Genomic DNA, 20,006 nt, shown 5'->3' on the forward strand with positions numbered 1-20,006 from the left:
AATCTTTACAGTATAATGCAAAATAACTGCAAGGCGTTTGGGTTATTTAGGCCAGCTGGTGTGTAAAAGAACAGAAAACACAAAATTACACACAAAAAGTGAGAAAACCGTCTAAACTCAGAAGTCCACTTACTAGTTTTTCTAGTTTCTCTCGTTGTGGGTCACTTGAAAAAAAGATCGTTGTGTAAAAGTTCACAAAATATCTCCATTCCCCACTCTGTTGTGTGGGACACGTCTGGAGAAGCAGCAGGTAGGAACGAGGTGTTGTTTGGTTCAGTCTGTCAACAATTAGCTGGATAAAGTTTAGAATATTTAAAAGAAAAAGAAAGAAAAGGAAGAAGGAAAAGGAAAAGGAGGTGTTTGTCAGGCTGAGTTTTCCTGGGAGAGGCGGTCAATGATATCCCGAGTCCGGCTCCCATCTTCCGTCTCTTTAACATCCAAACATCGTCAGTCTGCCTGATAACACCGAGTCCTCAGCTTTCAGTGCTCGCGTCACCCTTAAGGACCGGAGCCTCTAAGTGTTCCACTAAGAGCTTCCCCTTTATCACTGCACTCAGCTGCTGTTTCAGTCGATGGAATGAACTGTGAAAACCCATCTCTAAAAGCTGGAACGAGCAAAAAACAAGCAGAAAATAATAATAAAATGAGCAAAATCATCTGCCATCAGAACAGGAAAATTTCACTTATCGAGATTTTTAAAGCAAGAAAAATATGTCGTCTCAAAGAAGCCGCAGTTTTCCTAAAAGCAGTGCGGATTTGTCTGGATTCTAACTTCAACAGAGCAGTTTTGTATTTGTCAGTGTCGATCAAACGGCTTTATTCTTCTGGAAGTTCTAGTTTCAGGCATGAAGATACTCCGAATCAGTGATTTAATATCGTATTCTGATCACTGAGGACAAAAAGCCTGAAACGAGTGAAAGGCTCAAACATGAAACCTGCTTGGGAAGAACATATATCTTGTCAGACAATGAACAGGCACATTTCACTTTACTTAGATTTCTTCGTTCTGCCGTGTCAGGAGGGCCGTGAATAGAACCAGCAGCAGAACACAACACGACAGGCTCTCACTGGATTTTGTGAAACGACTAAAAGCTTTGAAACACAGATTTTGTGTGGTGGACGGTAATAATGTGAACTTCATTAATTCAGCAGAGGAGGAGAGTGTGAAAACTGCTCAGACTGGACTCAGACTTTTGTTAGATAATGGTTCAATTCTGGCAAGTAAAACGCCTGACGGAAAAGTTTAAGAATCAAAACTTCACTCAGACGGAGCGAAACTCTTTTTGTTCGGAGGTGAGAGTTTTGTTCCTCTGCTCTATTTCAACGTCAGGCTGCTTCCTGTTTCTATTCTTCTCCGCTTTTGTGGAGCGAAGATTGAATTTTTTCTTTTCCATTTCCATTTTTTCTGGTCACAGCTTCTCCAGCCCGTAGGGTGTACACATCCTTAATTTAATTCCCATCTATAATTTAAGACCAGTGATCACAGTAAATGTTAACATTAAAGGCTACACATGAAAAAATCTCATTTCTGATCTCAGGTTCATCGTTTAAAATCTGTAAAACGTCGAGAATCTATACTGTTGAACTGTTCCCAGCCAAACACACATACCTTTAAGACGTCTTATTTTCTACGCAGCACAATCCATCATTTTTCAGTGCGGCGCCGTGGTGCAATGGTGGATATCTAATCAAAACGTTCTGTGGTAGCGTTTCTACTTTGCGCTCTCCTCACCTGAGAGTTTGCACCGTTGACACATATAGACATGAAAAGACTTCTTTCCCGAGACGGAAACTTGTGGAACTTCTCTGTGTGACAGTTGTGGAAGCTGAGCGCAGCAGTGGAGGAGAGAAGCCTGGCGACTGGGTTTTTTTTTAACCTTTGTGTTACCCTGACGGAAAGCATTGCCTGCTTACACAAATGTCCTGCTTTGTAATTTCACATGTTTGGGAGCTGGCAGGTGCGACTGCAGCCTTCCACTGTTTGACAGCTCGGTGGATGAAATGTGTTCGCTCTGCACCAATCAGAAGGCGTCTGTGTGCATGTACATACAGTACATCGTTCGTCTGCTGTGAGGCGCTGCCAGTGGTTACCCTACAAAGACTCTGAAAGCTTGTCTCCAGAAGAATCTTGACCTCCAGACGCTCACTGGTGACAACTGCAAGAAAGGGGAAAGACTCTAAATTCTTTATAAGGGAGAAAAGGGGAGCAATGCTGTTTCATATCATGGGTACAGTGATGTTACTGTATAATGAATAAATCTTCAACATGCTGGGACATTTTCAAACTACTGTGTTAATGTACGCAATGAAACACAATAGTGAAACAGATATTTAGAGATTTTAAAGCTAAACCAGCCTCGCATGCTCGGTTTTTGTTCAAGGTTTGCTCGTAGTGTTTGATGTGTTCCCTTTTCTTGAATGCAGATGTCGTTGCATGTCCTCCTGCATCACGAGCAATCATCTCTAAATGGTGTGTTCGCGACTCTGTGAAAAAATCTGCATTGAAGTGTCCCAGAGTTCACAGCAGGGGCTTTAGGCGCTTGCTGACCGTGCACAGTTCTAAGCCCCTGTGGACTCAGCAGGAGTTGTGAGTCTGTACATCAGGGTTTAGCCTGTCTGGTTAACCATGTGATGGACCTGATGGGGTGACTTTGCCTTCTGCCTGTGTCCAGTGCATGCTGGGATATGTGGGTTTTTGGCCCTTTTATGACCTTAAGTACTGAGAGGGTGAAGAGATGAGGGATTGTAGACAGACATACTGGGTTCGTAGTCACTGTCTATGGTGCTGAAGTCCAGTATTCAGCCCTCCATGTCTTATCTGTCTTATCTGTCAAGCTTTTAAACTCCAGTCTTGTACCTGAGCTCATACCTTGTGTAAAAGTACATGAAACCTGGTTCTGGTCTTTGGACTTTGCATCCACCTCGACCACCTCCCTGTGACTCCAGCGCGGTGCATAAATGTACTGAAACGTCGTCTCTGAACATAATCCAGGCAACAATTATGTTGCACAGCAAAGTAATTATGAATGCAAATGAGTTGTATACAAATGTAATTTCTAGAAGACAGGATTGCATGTGTTGGGTAGAGAAGTGGTTCATTTCACACTCAGCTGGTCCCTTTCGGTGCAGAGTGAGGGGACTGGCAATCTCCTTATGTTTGTATGCTTTGTTCAACAGTCACAGCAGTCTGAACTGTAGGCAAATGCTGTTTGTCTGGCTCTATATGAGCCAGCTTCATTTGTGTCTGGAAGCACGGTGGCTAAATTATTAGCACTGTTTCATGATAGAAAGAAAGTCTGAGATTGAAAGCAACATCTAAATGTGTTGTTAAAGCAGCAGTAAACTCCACTGCAGGCCAGTTTACCACAGCAGCTCTGTTCAAAGGAATCCTCTCCTGAACGAGGCGCTTCCAACCATGACTTCATGGCTCAAAAGGTCCTCAGAACATGTAATAGTAGTACAGCGCGTAAGTAGTTTGTCATTATCGTGGCTCCACTCCAGGATCCTAAATGCAACACTGACTAGGAGGTGAAACTGCTGACTCTCAGCTTTAAGGGATTTGGGGGTGTTCACATCCATAATGGCTGAACAATGAAGGGCTTGCAGCCCTTTTTACCCTCGAGGATTATGTATTAGAAGCGTTGCAGTTTCTTCATGGTTCACCTGATGTGGATGTAAACACCTTCAGGGTAAAGCTGCGAGTCAGCATTTTGTAATCATTGTTTTGTTTCAAACCCAAATCAAAACTGTCCAACTGCACTGCTCTGTGGAAGTTTTTCATCCTGCCGATGACTTTTTGTTGAATTGTTTTCATGTTCAGCTCGGTAGTCTCTGCACAGCATGCTGGTTAAAGGCACGGCTGCAAACTCGCCGTTTTGTCTACAGTAGCATGCGAAATTCATAACTAGTGGCCAGTGCAGGATGTTTCTCTGCACTTTGCTCAGTGTATCATCCAGCCCCGACTCCTTTCTCCATCCTGAGCGACTCTGAACCTGAATCGTGTGGTACTTAGGATGGATGGACGGGACAAATTTGTGTGTCGAGGGAGAGAGTGTTGCTTGGTTTCATGTCACTTCAAGCGACATCGGTCACCTTCTGATCGCCAACCAACAGGGGAGCCAAGAAATAAGTCATGATCTGGTGGGTTTCAGTGTTGGAAGCTTTCATCTTTTGGCTACACTTGGCCTTACGCACACACACACACACACCCACACACACAGACCTGCAACACATGCACATACAAACCCAGTAGACACAGACTCTGAAGAGAAAAAAAAAAACTAGGGCATCAAAAGTCCCGAAGGCTTTGAGCTACAATTTTTTTGCATAATCAGGAGAGAGAGGGGGAAGAGAGAGAGAATGCTGTAATTAAATTAGTGCATAAAGAAAACGAGGAGGAGAACATATGAAAACACAGATATCAGCTCTGTCAAAACAGAACCAGACTGGAAGCAGCAGACCGAGAACAGACCTGATTAAAGTCGATTACAGAGACGGGTTCTTATTCCCGTTTTCTCCCGAGGAGTGTTAAAACACACGCAGCAGCGCACAGCCTACAGTTCAGCTGGTGTCAATAGGGAGGGGGCCCCTTTGAGGGAGGAAAGACGGAGGAGGAGGGAGAGAGAGAGAGAGAGAGAGAGAGAGAGAGAGAGAGGGAGAGAGAGAGGGAGAGAGAGAGAGAGAGGGAGGGAGAGAGAGAGAGAGGTGCATGCGACTGAAGTTCTTCCTCCCTCTTCCTCCTCCGCTCTTCCATGAGGAGAGACTTATCCATCCAGTCTGGAACCGGCGTGGGGGAAAATGCTTTTTCTTCAGGCTATATTGAAGAGAAGGCTGCTGCAGAAAGGTAAAAACAGGCGAAAACGTGTCTTTCTCTTCATTACCACACTCATTAGTTCACTGTTTTGCGCTTATTGCTGCAACTTGATGCTCCCAAAGCGCTCCAGGCGGCTTTCCCCGTGCTCGTCTGCTGCCATCGATCATGGTCTGATTGATTGATCTCTCTTGATGCTTTTCTTGTGCGCTGCAGCCAGCTGATGTTCCCCTGTTGGGCGTGTATTTCTCACTTTGTAGTGAAGAGCAGAGCTGGATGTTTTGTCAGTCACCTCAAACGTTTAAAGCAGCGTTTTTGTAGCTTTCACTCTTGTGGGTTACTGGTTTGTGTCATCACCATCAAAACCAGATCCTCCTACCACAAACAAGTGTGCTTTACGTGTTTGTCATACTTAGAAATGACTTGCAGTTCTTGAATGTTTGTCCTTGGTGTTTGCGTGGTTTGAAATGAATTCACAGTGATTTTACTAAACTTTGCTGAATGCTCTCCTCAGTGCAGCTGCTCTGCATGTTTTCTTCATGGCTTTGTGAATACTGAGAGTCACTGTTTGTCCTGCTTTACTCGTTTTTATTATGACAAATCGATTAGTCCTATAGTATCTAATAGGACTTTAAGTGTCCTTGTACTGTTTAATAGCATAGACATGAGCTGATGTCTACGCTGATTGCTCATTTTAATGATGTTCTTAAGTAGATTTATGGCTGATCTTTGTGATTAATTAAGAGTTAGGGTGAAATTAATTACATTGTTCATTGTTCATCAGTTATTAAAACGTGACCTAGTCGTGTTTTATATGACATCCATGATTTGATAAAGTTAGAATCTGTTATGGACAGAGGGACGATGTTGAATTTCAAAGTTTTTAAATGGCACTTCATGTTATTGTGTCTTTAATATCTCTATCATAGTCACTTATTTGTTGAAAACGAGACATGTGCTGTTGCTTTGGGAGCTAAGCTATTCACTAGAAGTGTCATTATAGGAGGTTTTATTGTGCTTCTTTTTTCCTTCCTTATAATAGCCATTTTCTAGTCTGTATTTGGTCTTAAACTGTCTTTATGATCCTCTTGCATCAAACCGCTGAGTTTACCGTGTGCATGTGCCGCTCCTCCCGTCGCCTCTGCCTCTGTTTGTAGGAGAGAGATGTGCAGTTTTTCCCTCTTCCTCTTATGCTGATTTATTTATGAATTTGGGGATCTATTGCTTTGAAGTGAAGCCTGGCGACGCAGTGGAAAAGGAGGCAAATGGGGACAAAACGCCACCTATCGGCGTGTCGGGGCGCACTGCAGCCGTCCTGGGATTACTATCATAATAACAACAGTGTGAATACCCAGAGGAAGCGTGAGTTAAAGTTGTTGTTATTGCCGCACAGCACAGGAGATGAATCACTGTCATATTTACTGCATCTATCTGGTGTTAATGCAGTGGAGGTATTTCTGAAAGCGTCACAGTTCCACCAGATCAGTTTATTTTTCAAAGCTAATGTCTCTCACCACCCGGAAACCAGAGTATCTGAGTAACTTCTGACAGCTTAAGAGGACAAATCTGACATTTTGCTGCAGTCTGCAGCACAAACTGTCAATTCTACAATCTGCAACTTCATCACTGAAATGAATGCAACGCCACAGCGCTGGATTTCAGAGGCCACCACACGTCTGTGCGATAACCAGGACTCACTTTGTGACATTTAGGAGAGGCTGTCTTCCAGGTTGACAGAGGAGAAAAAGCTTCAGTGAACAAGATCAGTGACATTATAGTGAAAAGGTCAGAGTTCAGAGTCACACAGCCGTGACTGCTCCAGGAAATCGAATTCATCTCCTGCGCCACACAAGACGTCCGCACGCACCGACATGCCGTGTGCATCATTTCACAGCAGGTGAGGCGTTTTTAGACGTGGGGAGGTGGTCCGATGTGAGGGTCACCCAATCCTAACTGACCCTGCTGAATGATGATAGAGGAAGACCACAGGCAGCAGCGTGTCTCTATGATTCGTTCACTCTTCCACGACTACACGGCTTTAAGTCACTTTGATCATGAAGGTGACGTTACCCTTTAGAGTGTAGAGGCTACATTACGGTACAGAATGGAGTATTTACAGTGTGTAGTTGGGCAGGACTGAGAGAAAAAGGCACAATTATAAATCTCTCTGTGAGTTCAGCACCAGGGACGGCAGCGTGGACGTGTCAGCGCACAGCACAGTGACGCTGCTGATGTTTCAGAGCCCAGATCGAGGCCACAGAGTCTTTCACAAACCTCAGTCAGATCAAGGATCAATGAGTCAGGCAGACTGAATGAACACACTGAGCTCAGCAGCTCCTCTGCACTCTCTGCTGCGAGGGGATGGAGGGGGGACGGCAGCCCCCCCCCAAATCACCTGATGACTGCGGCTATTAAAACACAATGAAAGAGCTTTTACTTAACATCACGCCTGATAATCAGTGTTTGAGAAAGATACCATGAAATGTAATTTGTTCAGTTACCTCATTAGCTGGTAAACAAGTGGAAAATAATTAACTGAGTTTCAAAGTTCATTAAAAGTTTCCTGTTAGAGTCCGTTCACAAGCCACTCTTCTAAAACACGATAAACCATTTTGCAGCTCGTCAGACCACAAAGTTTTTTCATCGGCTTTAAATCAGAAAACGATTTGAAGCATCACCTGGATCACACAGCTTTGCATTTCTAGGTTCCCAGTTTGGTTTTTTCTCTACGTTATAAAAAATTGAATAAGAAATTGGGTAAATTAATAAATGAATAAATAATTAATGAAGTAAAAAGGAAAGTCTCCAGTGTAAAATGGATTAGAAGAAGTCAATATATCACAGCTAAACTTACATCTCCAAGGAGAAAATTAAAATCGACAGCGCGCTGTAGCTGTTTGTGGTAAAGGGAAGAAAGAAAGAGCTCAACCATCTGCTGCTCAGACATTTAAACAAACAGATTCACGTAATGCCTTACATGAAAAACCCTGCAATGACATCCTTTTACTTTGCTAAAAGGGAAGTCAGAGGTCAGCGGGAGCATCATCAGCTGCTGCTCTGCCACCACGACGGACTTGAACCCATTTTCACTTCGTGTCACTGTGCTGCTGCCAGTAAGAAATGTTCTTTTGTTCAGTCTCAAAAAACACCAAGTCCCTCTAGTCATCCTGCAAAAGCTGGTATCAGTCCAAGCTGTAGCTCTACTTTGTAGTGCTGCAGGGGCTACAGGTTTCCTCTGATTTTTTTTTACACCGATTCAAAGTCTCTCTGAAGCTGAATAATTCCAATACCAGCAGGTTTGCCTGTGAAGTCACATCAAACCTATTACACACTGAACCTCAGGGAATAACTAACCAATGGTGGTTTTGAGAGCGGCGTCTCTTCGCCTCTCCAGCTGATGGTTATTCTGCAGATTAGCTGCCCGTCCGCCGGGACCCTCCCGCAGCCGCGACGCCCGCTCGCTCTCCGCTTTCACAGGATATCTGCAGGTTCCAGAGGGACGATCTCAGACTTAATAAGACCTGCCTGCTTATTTCAAAGAAAAAGAATAAAAGAACTAAAAGCAAAAAAATGGTTGTTAAAAACGAGGCTTAATAGCTTAATGATGTTTGTGAAGCTATTTGCACTTGGAAAAAAAAGTACAGCCGCTTTTTATTTTTTGAAAGCAGAATTGATATATTTGTAGGACTAAACCTGTTCTGGAGTAGATTCGACTTACAGCACCAACAAATTTGTCCATAGACGATCAGCTAAAATAGCAGAAACAGAATATGAAGCTTGATGAAAAGAAGATGCTGCATGTAAAAGTAATAAATGTTTTTCAGTTTTTAGCTTTTCATTCATTTTCATTCTCTGCATTAAGTGCTAACGTCTTAAGATGCTCAATCAACTGAGCTTCATACCAAAAGTTTTATGCCTCACATCCGCAAAACATTCACCATTATTAATCAGCAGAAATGCAGCCCTGTGGGCAGCACATTCAGGCCCTCTGGCACGTCCTTGAGTGCACGCGTCACTCGAAATCCTCGACTCTTTGTGTTGGATGTTGGGATTGTTTCAGTGCTGAGATGGGCAGTATTAACAAGCAGCTGTTTTCAGTCCAGGGAGGTTTAAAGTTGATGATGATGGTACATTGAAAATATATAATAACCAAAGATCTGCAAAATATCAACATAATTTGAGTCCAATACGATGTTTTGACTTGATTTCATAGATGTATAGACGTAGAGTTTCAGTGGGAGCTGCTGAGAGGAGGGAGAAGGTGATCCCTCACACACTTCACTGAACTTTACTGTGTGAAATAGCAACAGATTCCTCTTCATGAAAGTGCACATATTTCTTTGAAAGGATTTTCCAATCCATCAAAAGCAATTGAGGAGGAAACACTGCAGGCCTGGAGATGAAGCTTAGCTCTTTGTGGAGACTTCCACCTTTTAAAAATCCAAACCCAAACTGCACTTCGCTCAAGCTAAAGTCACGTTTATTCATACGATAACACGTTCATCAATATGTTGGTAATGTGTTAGTCCTAAAACATTTTGCTTTGCTCTCATTTTGTTGGCATGGAGGATGTGGAAATGAGGGACTCCTGCAGTCGGCTTCTGGAATGACAGCAGAGTGACAGCGGTTGCACTGTGTGGTTGAGATGAAGACTTGAGGCGAGCTGTTTAAATTATTCAGCAGCAGAAATGAGCTGATTGACGACCGAGCCGAGTGTCCAACTTACTGAATCTAAGTGGAAGCTGAGCTGACTATGACTCAAAATTATGCGCCACAATTTTGTCTTTTCCCACATAAATCCTTCGGAGGAGTTGGAAACTTCTCTCACTGCCATCACATCTTTAAATGACGGTCCATTACCGCTTCATCTCGCCGTCTATCTACGTCTCTTTGTCTCCTCCATGAAAGTAATGGCTTTCCCATCCTTCCCCCACACTTTATCTGTTCCCCTCCGTCACATAACCTCTTTCTGTCTGTCATTCCCAACAGTATCGCCATTTATTTTCTCAAATTCTCCAATTATATAATTTCATCCTGCTGACAAAGATGAATAGTGTTCAGTGGATTCTGAGTAACGTGCAGTCATCGTCTTGGTGGAGGACAGACCTGACAGTCTGCTGTACATTCAAATGTTTAAATACTGACTTTGCACAGGACGTGATTAAACCTTATAAAAGCTTTTCGCCTTAATCTGTTGCTGTTTTTCGTTCTACCTCTCTGCATTTTCTTTCCCTCTTTCCCCATCCTTCCCCACGTCCCCCCTCTCTTCCTGTCTACCCCTTTTCCTTTCCTCCCTCTCTCCCTCAGTCGCTCCTCTCAGCAATGCAGATGTGCTTTCTTTGATTTTGTCACCAGAGATTAATTAGCACTTTATTAGGAGCCCTATTTATACCTCCAGCCGACAGAGGGAAAAAAGAGCAAGAGAGAGAGAGAGTCATGAGGAGGGAGGGGGAGGGAGAGACTGATAGACGGAGGCAGAAGTTGAGTATAGAAAAGACAAATGTGGTGAAAAAGAGAGAGAAGCAGGGCAGGAGTGAAAGAGGCAGGGAAGGAAGAGGAAAGATGAGAAACATGAGGTTTAAAAAGGGAGGCAGGGAGGGAAAGACGAGAGTCAACAGAGACGAAGAGAAGAGACAGAGAGGGTTTAACAATAAAGAGGAAGAAGAGAGGTAACAGGAAGGAGAAAGTTAGGCAGGAAGAGGGGATGAAAGATGGAAAGAACAACAAGTCCTCCAAACTAACGGCAAAACAGAGAAAAAGCAGTAAGAATGTTTCCTTAAACAACATAAATGTGGAGGAGAAATTAGAAGTATTGGCACAAAATAACCACGTATGTATAGAACAAACAGCCAGTGCTTTCTGCAGCCATGTTTGTTTTTCCTGAGAGGCCAGTGTTGGCAAGATGGACGGAAAAAAAGTGGGAGAGAGTGAGATCAAGGGATATGGTTGAAAGACTGTCAGAGAGAGAGACAGAAATGAATGAAAGGAAGGAAGTGGGAGGAAAAAAGACAAGTGGGAGTTTACGATGAAGGTAAATTCACAGAGAAAAGGAGGGGGAGTGAGGGAGGAAGACAGAGGTGAGGGACACGGAGAGATTCTGTAGGTGGAAGAAAGAGCCTGAATCACCAGCTGAAGAAAGGCTATGATGTTGAAAGGAGAAGGGAGTCGGTGGAGTGAGAGAAGAAGACGAGTGACAGAGAAGAAGAAGAGATGGATAACGTGATGTGGTGACGACGGGTGGAAGGAGAGCGAGGTGATGAAGGGAGAAGGAGTGAGAGTAATGAGGGATGTTAGTGCGAAATGATACTCAGATATGACGTGAATATGCTGAAATGAGCAAAATGTATGACTCGCACAAGAAACTGTGGATTATTGAAACAGAAAGTGGAAAATGAGCACATTCCTGTCAGATTTAAACTCTCTCTGACACTTAAAACTCGTTCTGCCTGCAAATCCCTGCAAAGCTTTTGGCTTTGAGACAAAACTGACAAACATGTAAAAAAGAACCGTTTGTTATTAATTTGTTCCTGAATAAAACATAAGTGCACCAGCACAATCTGTGCCATCCAGGAGGCAGGAAGGATGCACATGTAGTTATTTTCAGTGTTTCTCTAAACTGGTGCACTTAAAGCAAGTTTTAAAGCAAGTATCATTTACAGCAACACACCAGCGTCATACAGGCAGCAGCTTCAGAGCAGCTTCTCAGGGGCACGAAGGGAAACATTTTACTTCCCTTTAGGTGTTTCACCAGCAGAATACCCTTTGTTATGTCTTTCTAGCCAACAAATGCGCCAAAGTTGTTGTCAGCTGGAGTGATGTAACCCTCTGCTGAGCACTTTCCTGCTGTTCGATTCGCTGCTCACAGCTGCAACATGCTAGTCGAGGGAGCCGGAGCTCCCGTCCAGGTGTAGCAGAGGATAGTCTTTATAAACCCGACATACAGCTGACACCTTTGCACCTTTCAGTCAGAATGTGCTCAGTCCACCAAATCTGTGTGGTATCAAACACTCAACACTGAAAGGTGGATGTTGGTGGAAGTTTGGCTTTTTGTGCATCACAGTGGCTGCGGTCAACTTCACTTCATGCTTGTCATAATGGACACCGATGATGATCAGAAACTATTCCCACAGCACCAGTCAATAGCTTCTGGATCGTGGTCCATGTCTCTGATTTGTTCAGCCACTTTGTGCTCATTGGTGGTTATCTTTCCCAGCTGGAGAAACAACGGACCAATCAGAGTGCTGTCAGTCAGAGGCAGAGTTGGGACGGGTCATGACTTTGGCGGCATGGCTGGTGCAAATGGCAGTTCAGATGCAGCTATTTGAAGGGGTTTTACGAACAAATGAGGGAAAAATGTCACATTTTTATGCAACTTGTACCCACAGTTCAGACTTGTTGAAGCTTCTGACCAGTCCTGGGAAATATCTGCAAATGAGTGGTGAGCATAAGAAATCATTAACAAAGTGTAAGACCAGCAGCTAACAGCCACAAAGTTCCTCCACCGTAAAACTCACAGCAGTTTGCAAAGGACCAGTTACCTTCGTTTCCCAACAAGTAAATAAATTAGGAACTTCCTTTTCTATACTTTGAACTTTGAACATGAACTAGTTCACTTTAACCTGCACTGATGGGTCGTCATAAGCTAGCAAGCTAAGTTGCTACATCCATGAAAGATGGGAACAGAAAAACGGCCTCAAAAGTGATCACCAATGAACTTTATAAGCCTTTAAGATGAGGACAGCTGCTGCTTAACATGAAGTATGAAACTGCAAACATCTTGCAACCTTTGAAAGTTTCACTGTTTGCCAAATAATATCACACAAAGATGATGTTTGTCGATGTTAAATTAGCTTATTTCTTTTCATTTGTGCCCCACATTGTATCAAACCGTTGAATCCGTTGTAAGATTCACAGCGATCGTCCTGTATTCAGTCCTTCAGCCATGACAATTATTTAAAGGAAAATGCTCCATCCACACCAAGACTGAAGGACGTGCCAGACTCGAGCTCAAACAGCGAAAGAACACTTTGCATTTGATCAAGGCAAAACGCGTTCAATCCAATCAAGGATCGCAGAGCTGAAGTGTGAAATAACAGGATTTGATCTCACTTTTTTTCTCTCTTTTGGCTAAAATTTCACTTCCATCATATCGATACGTGATTTTGGATTGAGGGAGCCGACTGCAGGCTCTTGAGATGTGCCCACTTTAAAATGCTGCCCATCTGTCAGGAACAAGCTGCAGGAGGACAGTTAGTTTCAAGAGGGTGGCGGAGTTGACGAGGACTGGCTTCAGGTTGCACTTCAGGAACAAACAACAGAAGCTGCATTTATTTCTTATGTATATGAGCAGCAGTGTCTGTTGGTGCTGCTGTGAAGCACGGATAGAAGAGCTGAGAGAGAACGACAGATGGGAGAAAGTACGGGCAATGCGACGACCGGAGCAACAAAGACAGGTGAAAAGAATGCAATGACAGACACGATGAGGCAAAGAAAAGGGAAAGCAAAGAGAAATCATATGAGAGAAAGAAATATGGGAGAAAAGGTTAGAGGAGAACAAGAAAAACAGCCGTGAGGACATAAGAGAGAATGAGTAAAATAGAAAAGAGGGAATAACATGCGACAAAAGATACCAGAGTGACAGGCAGAGAGGAGTAAGGACTGCAGACATGACAGAGAGGTTAAAAGAGGGAAAAACTGCCTTCAGGACATGAGAAGGAGCGAGATAGAAAGAGGGAGGAGAAACCAAATGAAAGAGAGGGAGAGGAATCGAGGAAATGATGACAGGTTGTGTTGCGAAGCGAAGGCAGTGACAAGTGCCAGTGTTGTTTGGTGGTATAAGGCAGATAAGGGCCCCGGCTGACGCTTTCAAGAAGCCCTTTCAGAAACCTTTTCAAAAAGCGTTGTTTGGCCTTTCTCAGCTGCCTTAGTCGGCTGCCAGGAACAACAATGGGTCCACAAAAAAACGAACAGAAACAAAAAAGGCCGAAAGAGAGAGGGACAGAAAGAGAGAGGGAGAAAGAGGAAGAGACAGAGGCTTCACACTTCTGGTATGTTGGCCTCATTATGTCAAGGCAGGGTTACAAGAGAGCAAAAGGGGAGCAAGAGGAGAGACAGAGGGGAGTAATACTTAGAGGGAGAGTGAAGTAAGAAGTGAGAGACAGGAGGGAGGAGAGGGCTGGAAGGACTGACGACATGCATGAAATGATGCTCGTGTACTTTTTATGTTATAGGAGCAAAACAATAGATATTAAGTCAAGATTCGACTCTGGAGTTTTCATGTTCTCATTATGTCCGAGTGGGTTTCCTCCAGGTGGTCCGGCGCCCTCCCACAGTCCAAAGACCTGCAGGTTAACTGGTCACTCTAAACTGCTAAACACACACAACCCTGCAGAGGACAAGCACTGGAGCTGCTACTTAGACTTCACTTCCTTTTTGCCTCTTAGACACACGTTTAAAGAACGAGATGTAAATTAAAGGTGCTGACGACGAAGGATCTAGTTAAACAATGTCTGAAGGAGTGTTGTTCACGTGGAAACGCCTGTTTGATAAATTCAGTTCGACAAAGAAACCTCCGTGACAGTTGGTGCCGTTTCTCGTATGCAGCACGTCGTCACATTTCCATAAATCACCATCAGGTCGGCCTGTGTTCCACACTCGCTGATTATTTCACAGAGCTCATAGAAACACCGAGGGCAGAGCTGGATTTCCTGTTCTTTCGGGAACTGGAGTGAGTGTTGACCTGTTTCTGAAGCAAAATAATATGATGCATGTTTTTTAATCAGAGTGGGCTCGTTGAGAGGGAGAAGTAGGCCACAGGGATCCAAGACATGGATGAAATGAGGAAAAGCTCATTAATGGAGAGAGAAAAACACAACGCGGCAGCGCAGACGAAGCGGTGAATCGAGCCACTGGCTTATGATCGTCAAAAGGAGGTAAAAAGTTTAATTGAACGTTTTCTTGATGATCTGGAAAGTGGTCTACAAATGCATGAGATCAAGACGTGTTTTCCCTGATGTCATGCTCAGCAGGAAAAGAAGAAAGTGCAAATTTTCACACCAGATTGAAATCGAACACAAGTTTGAATTTTCTAATCCTGCTTTTTATCAACAGTTCGCACCTCTTTACCTCCACTTGCAGGAAGCATGCCCATTAAGTACGCATTAAACAATCCAAAACAATACACAGGCAGGCAAAGCCATTTGAGCTCAACGACCCATCGGGCCTCAAAGACACACAGAATAAGCCTCAATCATCCACTAAGTTGGCATTAAATTAGGCTTGCATGATAATTTCTGCTCGTACTGCTCAACATTTTATCACCTCCATTTTTCTTGCTAACAATCCGCAGACTCCACTGATGATGTTGTGGTGACACATGGAGTTTCTTCCTGCGGGAGTCCAGATTGTGTCCTGACTGCACGCAGACTGTACCAACTGGAGCCAGTCTCAGCTCGTCCACTGGTCCCAGGTTCAGTTCCTGACCAGTGGTTTCAAATACTCAGGATTTTATACAGTGGCTGTTATTTTACCTTTAGTCCCGATGATTGTCAGGTAAACTGTAGAAATACGTGCAGTGCAGAGAGTTGATGCAACACTTTAATGAGACAAACTGATGAAACAGTTTGATTTTTAAATGTAATGCAGCTGCATTTTACATTCATACAATAGCAGAAATAACCTCTATAAAGACGTCAATCAGCCTTGGTGGTGAACAGGATGTAAAAGTGCTGTATGTGTAGTAGTGTAGTATAGTACAACTATGTATATAGTGGCAGTCTATAATAGTAAAAACCAGTTTCTTTGACTCATTATAGTTTCTTTGTAGAACATCCATCCTAACTAGAAACAATGGGGGAAAAAAACCTGTTCTTTCTGTCTGTAATCCAGTCTTGGCAGCCTGAATCCAGCAAGAGGAAGGAAGAGGAAAAGGCAGTATGAAAGAGGAAGAGCAGTGGGAGAAGTGAGTGAATTATGAGAGGACTGACAGGTAGGGGAGCTGGCACGGCAGAACGCTGTGATTCCACCGAGAAAGAGCGGAAAACAGATTTGGGGTTAATTTGCATTTCAAACTCGCCCGACATCCAGCCTGCGATGCCAGAAACCAGCTGATTTGCACTCTCCTCTCCTCTGTCTCTTCTCTCTATCTCATTTCATCTCTGTCTCAATTTTTCCTGATTTAATGCAGGTTGTTTTTTTTTTTTTTACTGCTGATTTTATGTCTCTCAGGCTGATTCTTTCTCACTCTGTCCTCTCTCTGTCTGTCCTCTAACATTCTTTATTTTATCTCTTTCTTACGCCCCTTTAATTGCCCATTTTGTCATTCTCCTCTCTATCTCGCCTCCTGCTCTTTGTCTCAGGGCAGAACAACATAACTTCAAATCTACAGTACATCACAGTCAACTGTCACTAGTGTGATAATCAGACATGTAGCATCAGTGAATGATTGGGATTCTGGATCCTGGACTCTTGGCTGACTGACTCCTGCTTTATTTTATAGGCCATTTATAGAAGATAGAGTTTGGATTGGTAAGCGATTGATAATGCCTGTAATCTGCTGAGTTTGGTTCATTGCTCTACTTTGTCTCCGTCTCTCTTAAATCTCTTTTTACTTGCCATCTTTCGACCTGTGTTGAGACGATGCCAGTTGTTCTTCTGGATTGTGGCTCCTTGATTGTGGTGCATTGCAGGCTTCTTTAAAATCAAAGAACTCTCTCTCGCTGCACTCTGTCACCTTTCCTCTGTCATTTCCTTTCTCCTCTTTTTGTCAAATACCTCTATCTCTCCCGGTTTTCTGTCCTTTACCGCACACTTTCCTCCAATTCCTCCCCTTTCCTGACTTTCTCTTCCCGTCTTCTGCTCCACTCGGTTGTCCTTTTCTTTGTCTTGTGTTGTTCTCAGACAGTTTTTTAGTCTCCATCTGTCCTCATTTGTGTCCTGCAGTGCAGAGTGCCATTAGGGTGATAGGATGGAGACGCACAGCAGGGGGAGGTATAGACCCAGAGAGAAAGAGAAAGAGGGAATTAAAGTGAGTGGAAAGTAGGTAGAGCCGCAGAAAAAAAGTTCAAATGAGAGCGGCAGAGAGGTTTGTAACCACAGTGAAGAGCTGCACTGCATTATTGCAAATGTAACCTTTCTTTGGATCCGGTCCTGTTTCTGTATTAACAGCACATGAAATGATGGGAATTTTTTGGCAGCTGTTTCCATTATATGTATTATATTGTTAACCTTTGTGGTGCTATGGCCCATAATGTATTTGAATTCCCCTCATTTGTGAAGCAGTGGCCTGGTTCTCTGTTCTCTTGGAGTGTTTCTGTGGAGGCAGAGCGGTGAGCGCGATATGACCTCTGTTACTGTTGGAATGATGGAATTACTGCCGAATGCTGAATTTACCAGGTGAACTACAGCGAGCCCAGTGTGCAGACTGACCTGCTGGTATTGTTCCTTTCTGCAGACCGTCGATACGTCAAACTTGGATGTTCCGTATGTTTCCCGTCAGTGTGTGACGTAGCTCAGGTTGTTACACGTGTACATGTCCTGTCCTGACTGCTGTTCAGGTCGTGTTTGTGGCGACTAAAATTAGGTATTTTAACCCAAAATATGATGTTTTCCTAAACCTAACCAAACTTTTACCACAGCTTTGTCTTTTGTGTGTAAAGTACATAAAGAATAGTAAAGCTTGAGCGTATCCATTTACAGAAACGTACGGTAACATTTATTCTGAATTGGGTTGTTAAAGCAAAGATTATCTTTAATTAGTTTTTGTTTTGTTTTGTTTTGTTTTCTGCAACCTCTATTTGGGACCAGCTTTTATTTTTCACATCACCACATTCAGCCTCTATTTGACACCCAGCCTATCCAGTATAATTTAAATATTCAGGTTCCTCTTTTTATATCACATCTCAAATTTTGTCTTTTATATGCCTATTTATTCACGTACAAATGACATTTTTAATTGTGTCTTACATATCCGGATGCACATTTCTTACGGGACAAATTTCACACATTACTGTGAAATAGATATTTTATTTAGGTCTGTTTTTAAAATATTTCTAAATTTCGCAGTTAAAGTAGATTTCTATTTGAAATATTGTCACAGACAAAATGTTGCGTATCGTCTGCATATCTGGCAATAACTGCGTGTATTTTCTCCATTTCTATTCTGTTTTGTTTGCTCAATCTTAATGAAACTGCATTTTCAGACAAATGCAATTGAAGTCTCATCTAATTTAACTAATTTAATATTCAGATCGTGTGGAGCTTCAATCTGAGAATGACTGCTGCTCTCTGATTTACAGAGAGAAAACTGGCATATGTATCCAGATCAGATGGCTGATCTGTGTGTGTGTGTGTGTGTGTGTGTGTGTGTGTGTGTGTGTGTGTGTGTGTGTGTTTGCATGCCTGTCCTTCTCTAGACCCCAAAACGTGTTTGCATACATTTTCTTAACCAGCTGCCGGCTGTGTGTGCGTGTGCGAGTGCGTTCGAAAGGGTCGTTCAATTTGTAAAAGTGCGCGTGTGTGCGTGCACCACGCCTGAATGTGGGTGTCTACGTTATGTGTGTTTCTCGCGCCGAGCCACGGGAGGCCATCATTTGCCACTTCAAAGTACTTACCCATAATCCTCGGAGTGTGGATTCATTTGCACTTGAAACCCACAGAACGGGGGAGAGAGAGGAGGGAAAGGGAGAGCGAGCGAGACACAGACACAAGATGAAAAACTCTGACCATGTGCAACATACGATCTGATCTCAAGTGTCTCAAGACTGTGTGTGTGTGTGCGAGTGTGTGTGTGTGTGTGTGCGTGTGTGCGAGTGTGTGTGTGTGTGTGTGCGTGTGTGTGTGTGTGTGTGTCTGGAGGAGCAAGCTGACATGACTCATTTTCCTGACTGCTTATTTTGCCTCCTTCCACCACTGCCTCTCTCTCTTCCCTCTTCCCCTCTCTCCATCTTTTTTGCTTTCGGAGCCTTGAGGAAAGCTCTCACAGGGATGCCCAAATACACACTCACTAATGCAGTACACTGACGCACACACACACACACACACACACACTTAGCCGACCCACTTATACACACAGCGTTCATACTCATGAATCGCACTTAACCACTCGTAAACACATGCTGGCAAATATATAGAATCATGCATGAGACACGAATAAAACACACGTGTTGAGATGGTAGCAGGGATGCACACACATGCAAGCGTAGCACACACACACACACCCACATACACACAAATGAATGCACAAGCTAATCTCTCTGAACACAGGTTTTATGTGAGAAGAGTTAAGAGAGTGAAGTTTTTTTTCTGTCTCAATAGACCAGCGGTGACTTTCCATCCTCCTCTGACAAACTTAACTTTCCTTCTGCCTCACCCATCGTGTGTGTGTGTGTGTGTGTGTGTGTGTGCGTGTGCGTGTGCGTGTGTGTGTGTGTTTTAAAGAGAGAGAGAGGGGCTCACCTGATGTCTTTCTTCCATCCTTTGTTTCCACTCGCGGCTTTCTGTTCATTTAGACGTCGACTTTTTCTCGTCTCAATTCTACTTTTATTCAATTTTTTTTTTTTAATCTGTAAAAAAAATAATAAAATCTTAATATTGCCTAAACTTTGACTTCTTGGTGGATATATTGAGTTCTCAACTGGAATAGTCATCATTCACTCTCTACATGCTGTAGGTCCAAACGATGTTTGCCAGAAATACAGGATGTCTGAGAGTTTTGGATCCAGTCCAGAACTTGTTTTCCATGTCAGCATCCTCTCTGAAGTCCCAAACAAAGGGAAAACTGCCAAAAGTCATCTTCAAAAGAGAGACTCACACCGGTTTGAAAACCTTCAGAGCCTCGGAGCTCTTGTCCAGCCGAACAAGTCGTCGAAGACAATAAGAACAAAATTGTGTTTGTTATCTGTGTGACTTCAGCTCGTCTGACAGCCTGAATCCAACAAAACTTCACGCAGTCGGCAGTTTTATATGATTTTCTATTGCATACAAACACAGAAAAAGATGGAATCCAGAGATATTTTTGGTTGTCTTTTGATTAGAGCTCACTTCTTTGGCAGATCATATCAAAGTTTACTTATCAGCCGTAGACATGGCGGCTTTCAGCAGTGTCTTGATAGATTATGCTGCAAAGATCCTGCCAGAGTCTACAAGTCAGACGGTTTCCATGTATTATGTATGGTGGAGACAAGTTTTCTCGGGGTAA

The 20,006-nt window shown here is 43.3% G+C and overlaps 1 protein-coding gene across 8 annotated transcripts in view; it reads left to right on the forward strand.

Annotated features, from left to right (window-relative positions):
- The window catches only part of grip2b (glutamate receptor interacting protein 2b), a 245,265-nt gene that overhangs the window by 158,550 nt on the left and 66,709 nt on the right, over positions 1 to 20,006 (forward strand). For 2 of the 8 annotated variants that reach the window (XM_076745094.1, XM_076745102.1), the window contains exon 1: positions 4,770 to 4,843. The exons of the other annotated variants lie outside the window; for them this stretch is intronic. In XM_076745094.1, the coding sequence (XP_076601209.1) occupies positions 4,798 to 4,843 (46 nt within the window). In that variant the 5' untranslated portion in view covers positions 4,770 to 4,797. Of the gene's footprint in view, positions 1 to 4,769; positions 4,844 to 20,006 lie in introns of those variants that run through there. 8 annotated transcript variants of the gene reach the window in all.

Source organism: Chaetodon auriga, chromosome 2 (assembly GCF_051107435.1).
Source record: "Chaetodon auriga isolate fChaAug3 chromosome 2, fChaAug3.hap1, whole genome shotgun sequence".
In the NCBI taxonomy this organism is placed as follows: Eukaryota; Metazoa; Chordata; class Actinopteri; order Chaetodontiformes; family Chaetodontidae; genus Chaetodon; species Chaetodon auriga.